Here is a 7,575-nt window from a genome sequence, read left to right as displayed (position 1 = left end):
ATCAGACCTCCCCTGCAGAGCTGGGGAATGAGATACATGCTCTATAGATGATCTCACATTTATAAGCCTGCTGCTTGCTCCGCTACACCACATAGCTTCCCCTGTGACAACTATAAATGTCTCCAGAGATTGTCAAATGTCCCCTGCAGGGCCAAATTGCCACTGGCTGAGAACCTCCACACTGGCACTGGCATGCTGCCTATGTAAAAAGAGCATGACATCCAGTGATTCAGACGCCAGTTCGTCCATCAACTAAATATCTGATCTCAGACGTATCTAGTGACCTGTCGGAGCCTCAGTTTCCTCATGTGAAGAGCTGTGATTATTACATCTACTTCACAGGGATGGGGTAATATTGAAGAGCTGTCATATAGAAGATGCTCAATGAATTTGTAATCCACAGTGAAAATCTGGTGTTTCTGTACTTTTGATTTGGTCGCTAAGAGGTACACAGATGGCCAAGATGGACTTTCAATAACCTCTCTTAAATTACAAGGTAAGGGACAGCTAGAGTCATGAAATAAAAGGAAAGCGAGCAGAGGCCGAAGAGAAGGGCTGGCTTTTCACCCTGCTGAGCTTCGGATGATAAAGCAACCATCCTCCGGCAAAAGACAGTAAGAGGCAACTCTTTAGACAGGTCCTATGATAGCCCATTTCCACAGGCCCCATTGTGAAGCTGGAAGCCAAGTCACTATTGGAGTATCTTCATGTCATTCACGTAAGCGAGGCGGATGGGAGGCAGGGAAGAAAGGGGAGTGGTAAGAGCTTGGGCTTCTCACAGATCTGAGTTCAGATCCTAGCTCTGCACATATTGCTTCTGTGAGCTTGGCCAAATAATTCAAGCTTTCTGAGTCTCAATTTTCTTGTTGGTAAATTGGGTAGACAAATAGTAGCTACTTCTTAGGGTCTCAGTGGAAAGTTATATGATATTTTGTGTGTGTAACACTTAGCATATTGCTAAAAAATTATCGCCTTGCTGTCCTGTGGTCTTTGCATGCCGCCATACTTGGCTGGGCTCACAACAAATGTGCATGATGAAACTGAAGACATTGTCTCTTAGCAAGAATCACAAAAACGACACATTTCCATGGAAGGAGAAACTGCTTCCACATTTCACTCTCCATCCTTCAGTCCTTCAAGCCTATTATGAATTCAGGGGTTGTCCAGAGAGTCTCTTTCACCAAGCCCTAAGAGATTAACCATAATACAGCTTTAAAGGAACACTTTAATACCGCCCAGGGAGTGTGTGTGTGTGTGTGTATGTGTGTGTGTGTGTGTGCATATGTGTGTGTGTGTGTGTGTGTACAGAGAATGAACAAGAGAAAAAGATTCTTCTTGAACTCAGGAATGGGTGGCTAGACTGTCTCACTTCTAGAATAGAAAGGGGGTCCCTCTTCATATTATCAGTTACTGACCACTTACCACAAAGTAGGTCAGTGCGTCACCTGCACTGCTTCATCTGCAAGGCCACCATTGTGAGGATGATATAGGTACCACTACAATCCCCACTTTACATGTAAAGAAACAGGCTTGGAGGGCTAATTACATCCACACCACTCTAGGCAGACAGAACGGATCTAATTCAGTTCTTAGAGAGATTTGACAATCGATCTTTGTCATCTATTCAACTAGCTAATATTTTCCACAGTCAGAAGAATTATCTTCCTCTGCATTAAGCTCTAAGTTGCTCCGAGACCTGATTTAGGGGAGTCAGAGGAACTGGACTAAAGCCCGGGTCATGGGCTGGATTTGTCATCTTCTCCAAACTCTTATATCCAGGCCAGACACTGCTCTGGCAAAGGAAAGCCACAGAGCTGTAGATGTGATCCTACATTCTGTATCAAGACGGGGCTCCCACCTGGATTATGCCTAGATGGCAGGTGGCAGACACCTAGCTACATTCCAGCCACATTCAGCACCATTCTAGTGAAGCCAAGAGCCTACCTTCCTTTTTGAAGGCCACTATGTCAGTGTGTGAACCACTGATTCACATCCTCTTCATTTTGTGGGTCACAGTTAATTGTCAATATAATGCCTCTGAAACCTGTGGATTTATGTTAGATTTGCATCAGTTGAGCCATCTCCCTCTGGACCACTTGGGTGATACATCAGATAGAGTTGCACGTCGCTTTCTTCCTGAACCAGAAACAGTTTGGGGCACATGATTAGGAAGATGTTCACTCAAAGGTAGAGTTCGGGGGCGGGGGGGGGGCGGGAATGTGACTAGGTGACTGCTGGGATTGGCTCATTATGAAAGACTGGCTTAGAATTCCTTTTATCATAAAACTTTCACATCTTCTAAATTTAGACCAATAGGAAAAGTCTTCCCATGGCAGTGGAAGGAGCCAAACAACAGCATGCTTTGTCTTTGGACTCATGAATTTTTATTGCTAAGGGTTTGGTGCCACCCGTCCTTCAGCTGTAGTGCTCACTAGGCAGTAGGAAATGATGGACAGGAATTGAAGGATGTGGACTATATTAATTCCGAATCTAGTAAACTCCAGCTCATGCTAGAACCAAACTTGTCTCCAAGGCTTTGAGCCACATTTGGTCTCACCATCTCGCCCTCTCTCAGGCACATCTGGATGGCTGATTTCCAGGATAACTGGAAATGAAACAAAAGCTAACATCTTACAGCCAGAAAACCTGTTTATATTTAATTGATGGTCTTAAAAATTGTGTCTGGGAGGAAGTGTGGTCTAATTGTTAAAACTCTGAGGGATAATGTCATGAGTCTCTTTATTACCAACTAATCATTTGACCTTTGGTGATTGAATTTAAACTAAAATGACCTGGTTTTCTTGGCAAAGTGTAGGAACCTAGAATTAAAGATGCTATTCAGGTGTAAGAGTTATTCTGGATTAAATTCTCTGAAAAGGAGAATTCAATCCTGGGCAAGGAATGTGAATTTGTGAGCAAACTTGACCAAGAAAGAGACCAGTAGGTATTTCTTTTGAAGGGGCCGCCTCTCCATCCTCATATTTACAAAATTTCTACCCAGACACCCAGGAATGAATGATTTGGTTCTCAAAACGGGTTTAAAGATACCCCTCCCAGAAGTCTGTAAGGCAATAATGAGTATGGTGAACAATTTTCATTACTCGAAAAAACCAGTAGGGTCTATAGGTGTATCCTTGATAAGATCACATGAGCATGCTGTCTCAAACACTGAATGTCTTTAATTTTTAGCTGGAGAAACATACCTCATCTAATAACACATATTCTGAGCAGAAGCTCTGATAGTCTTTGATTAATGAAAACTCAAAATGAATTTTTATTACCAAGTGAGGTTTGCTAGATCAAGGCATTTAAAATATGGGGCCTATGAGGAAAGAATAATAATAATAAAATAATAAAAGGAACTTGGGGGAGATATTTGCTTGTTGTACCACTGGCTGGTTATTTTGCTTAGAGAAGGATTGGAGAAGTGAAGGAAAGAAATCAAATGAGTGTGAAAAGAAAAATGGCGTACACATTTAGGTAGATGGAAAGAACTAGTTCTACAGCTCTATTGTACAATATTATGACTATAGTTAATAACAACGTATTGTATTGTATTCTTGCAAATTTGCCTAAAGAGTAGATTTTATATGTTCTCGTCACACACAAAAAATTAAAAGTGTGTGAGGTAATGCATATGTCAATTAGCTCAATTTAGGCATTCCACAGGGAATACATATTTCAAAGTAACATGTTGTACCACAATAAATAGATACAATTTTTATTTTTCAATTAAAAAAATAAATGTTAAAAAAAGTATGGCCAGGCGCCGTGGCTCATGCCTGTAATCCCAGCACTTTGGGAGGCCGAGGCGGGTGGATCACGAGGTTGGGAGATCGAGACCATCCTGGTCAACATGGTGAGACCCCATCTCTACTAAAAATACAAAAAATTAGCTGGGCATAGTGGCGCGTGCCTGTAATCCCAGCTACTTAGGAGGCTGAGGCAGGAGAATTGCCTGAACCCAGGAGGCGGAGGTTGTGGTGAGCCGAGATCGCGCCATTGCACTCCAGCCTGAGTAACAAGAGCGAAACTCCGTCTCAAAAAAAAAAAAAAAAATAGTAAGCAAGGAAAAAAGAAAACAGAGTAGTCAGCAAGCAATCAAGAAGCCTTTATAAACTGAGTAATAGGTTATAGCGCCCCCTCACGGTTGGAGGAGTTTTTGTGCTGATCATATATTTTAGGTTCCCTTCTATGGTTGCTGCAACAAAGATAGAAAATAATTGCTCTCTAAATAGGATGCTTTAAGGGCAGGGTTCCCTGGTTATTGCCAGGGTGTCTTCAAGTGTGTTTTACTTCCAAGAATATAAGCCCCCGAAATGCTGATGGACCACAACTTGATAGTTTCCAGAGTGGCAATGAGAAGGCTTTTTAAAATAGAATTTTCTTCCTAACAGGTCATGAACCACACATTGCTACCAACGTATAACCATCGTGGGTGTACGTTGTTGCCCAACATACAGGCACAATTCTGCTTGAAGATGGACTATGCCTCCTAGTCCCCTGAGGAGAGGCCAGCAGACCCTCAGCTGGCCTGCTGTCTCCTGCCTCCGCAGCCTCACACGTGGCCAACACCATTCATCAAGTGGAGAATCTCACCCGGTGACAATCTTTCCCCACACAGCCTTCCAGCACTACTACGAATTCAGCAAATTTGACATAAAATCCTATTTGCCTACCCAGCCATAAGTCAGAGATGTCACATCAGTTTGAGATCTTACTCTTGGGAGGCAGTGACGCATGGGAGAAAGACCGTGGGTTCAGTCACCCTAACCTAGTTTCACCTCTCAGCTCGCTACGTGTGCTTGAGCAGGTCACCTGGCCTCTCTGGGTCTCGGTTATCCTCCTTCTTAAATAGTGACTATATCACCCAACAGGATAACTTGAGGATTAAGTGTGATAACATTTCCAAGTCAGGCAGCATAGTACCTTGAACCGAGTATGTGTTTAACAAATGTTAATTCCCTCTCCTGCCAGCATTAATCATAAAAGGAGTTACGCATCTTACTTACAACTCCAAATTCTCTCTTTGGTAGCCCCCAGTCTCCCCAGTTTTGGCCATTCAGCTCGTGTGTGAACAGCAGTCCCCCTTCATCCGTGGAGAGTATACCCTAAGACCCCCAGCAGATGCCTGAAGCCTGAAGATACTGTTTTCACCTATACATACACCTATGATGAAGTTTAGTTTATAAATTAGGCACAGAAAAAAATTAACCATAGTGAAATGGGATAACTATAATATACTATAATAAAATGTATATTAATATGGTCTCTCTCTCTCTCTCTGTCTCTCAATATATCTTAGTGTACTGTACTCACCGATTTTTGGACCACAGTTGAGGTAACAGAAACCTGGGAAAGCTAAACTGTGGATAATGAGGGCTGACTATCATTAATTCCAAAGATAAGTAAAGCTTGAGAAGAGGAATAGATTAACTCAATTGTGAATTTCAGGGCAAGTTAAAGAACAAAATACAGACTGAGAATTGCCAAACACTCGGTCTGAGCAGCCAATTCTCATCCGTGTATAAGTGTTGACCCTATACAACCAACAAGTACCGACAATGCCATTGTGCCCAGTGTGGCCACCAATCAGACAGTTAAACCGGTGAAACCCTGAACACAAGCCACCAGCACAAAGTGAAAAAACGCAGTTAGGAGGCACAGCTGAGTGAATCCACCATTCCCCAGGCCGTTTCTGGCCCAAACCCTGGTTCCAGGTTCCATGACAATGGTATCACTTGCTCAGCAACCTGGCTGTACCATGAGATCTTCCTCTGCTTCCTCCCTCTGAAGTAAATAGAACGAGTCCCATGCTCACAGTGGCTGATCCCCAGTGCAGAAGCCAGCTCTCACTGAATTTGTGAGTACAGAGGAGAAAGCCAAAGAATCAGCTGCTACCTTTATCTATTTCTAAACAGCAACCCTGCTGTTTTTCACGGGCAGACAGGAGCTGTGAACGTAATTGTGACCAATGCTGAGATTAAACCCACGAGTGATTTGGCTTGAGCTTTTAAGAGTGTTCAGAATTGTGGAGCACAGCCTTGTTTATGGGTTTATAGATCTGCCTGGGGCATCCGACGCCCTTGACTATGATTTATGCTTACAGGACAGAGATTATTTCAGACTGGGCTGGAACTGGGTCTTGGCTGCGTTATTTAACTCACCGGATGCAGTGTGTGAGAGCTGATGGCCTTGTTTCTCAATTTGTCAGCCGTAAAGGGAGTCCCCAAGGCTCAATTTCAGACCCAGTACTGTTTACATAGCCCCGCAATAATACATCACATGTGGCAAAATATTACAAATTCATTTTTATGCTGATGATATGGCTCACGCATAACGGCAGCTAATGCTCTTTTCATTTGAAATTGCAGCTACGTCTCCGAAGGCACAAAGGGGCTTTTGTGTTTTGAACCATAAAGAAGAAAAAGTATATGACAGTTTTCAGAAGGACTAATGAACGGTTTGATCAGGCTCGGCTGCCATCTGTAAAAGCATCTCATTACAGCAGTTACGGTCATTATAATACCATACTATCTGAAGGTATCCGCCAGATTTTTCAGACTCGTATTATTATTATTGTTGTTTGGGAAGGAATGGAAAATGGCTTTCCATTTTGCTATTTGTATTAGATGATGGGAAAGGAATAATTTGAAGAACATTTCCATCTGGAACTTTATTCAAATGGCCCGCACCAGTCATATGGAGATGACACTTGGTCACATATGCCAAGTACCAAAGGGAACCCTGTGTTTAAAATCTGGAGGTTGCTTTCAACATTCTCCACATAAATAAATTCACTGTGAATCACAGCAAGTTGCCTACACACTGCTTCTGAAGAACCTTCAGCAGGAAAAACACCAGCACGTTTTAAGAACACAGGAATGCCCCCAAAGAGGCAGAACTGCATTTCATTTCTGGACTTAGAACGTGAGAATGAAAATCAGGGGCATCGTTCTCAAGAAAGAACAGTGCCTTTCAAATAAGATTCCATGCTCTACGGCAGTAACAAATCAAAAAAAATAAACAGATAAAACAGCAACTTCCTCAGGAATTTGGTGTGTTTTAAAAGAACATTTACAAAAAGGGAAAGGGAAAAGACAGAGTCGCTTCATACTTTTTTCAGATATTTTCTAGCCCTACAAAGCCCTGCCTTTTCCCACACGGAAAGACAACCAGTGGCTGCATGGCCACGGGTAATTTGGATTTAATTGTGTTTGCTCAAGCTGTACATTCCACTCCCAAACCATAAAAACGGATCCTAGAAATCACAAGGATTTGAAAACTCTGGAGCCCATGTCCTGTTTGCTTTTTCAAAAGAAGATTCCCAGGAAAGCTTTATTGCAACCTGTGTTTACCTTTGGGATCTTCCTGAAACACAGCACCTCCTTCAGAAGGGTGCATGGAGGACCAGAGATGCAACCGCAGTGCCTCCAAGGAGGCTCAGAGCCCATCAGAGGAGGAGGGACTTAGAGAAAGAGGACGGGGTTTCCAGGGCCTTTACGCTCATTTGCGGCCACTTGCTCTTTTGACAAACGTTTACTGAGTGCCTACTATGTGCTGAGGAGAAAATGC

The 7,575-nt window shown here is 42.9% G+C and overlaps 1 protein-coding gene across 3 annotated transcripts in view; it reads right to left on the bottom strand.

Annotated features, from left to right (window-relative positions):
• BBS9 (Bardet-Biedl syndrome 9) overlaps positions 1-7,575 on the bottom strand; it is a 749,186-nt gene that overhangs the window by 125,125 nt on the left and 616,486 nt on the right. The window contains exon 24 of one of the 3 annotated variants that reach the window (XM_078342170.1): positions 1-2,136. This exon is cut by the window's left edge and continues 1,268 nt beyond it. The exons of the other annotated variants lie outside the window; for them this stretch is intronic. Within the exon in view, the coding sequence (XP_078198296.1) occupies positions 2,069-2,136 (68 nt within the window). The 3' untranslated portion in view covers positions 1-2,068. The remainder of the gene's footprint in view (positions 2,137-7,575) is intronic. 3 annotated transcript variants of the gene reach the window in all.

This window comes from Callithrix jacchus, chromosome 11, assembly GCF_049354715.1.
Source record: "Callithrix jacchus isolate 240 chromosome 11, calJac240_pri, whole genome shotgun sequence".
Classification (NCBI taxonomy): Eukaryota; Metazoa; Chordata; class Mammalia; order Primates; family Cebidae; genus Callithrix; species Callithrix jacchus.
Note: the sequence above shows the minus strand (reverse complement) of the source record. Positions and strands in the feature narration are given on the sequence as shown.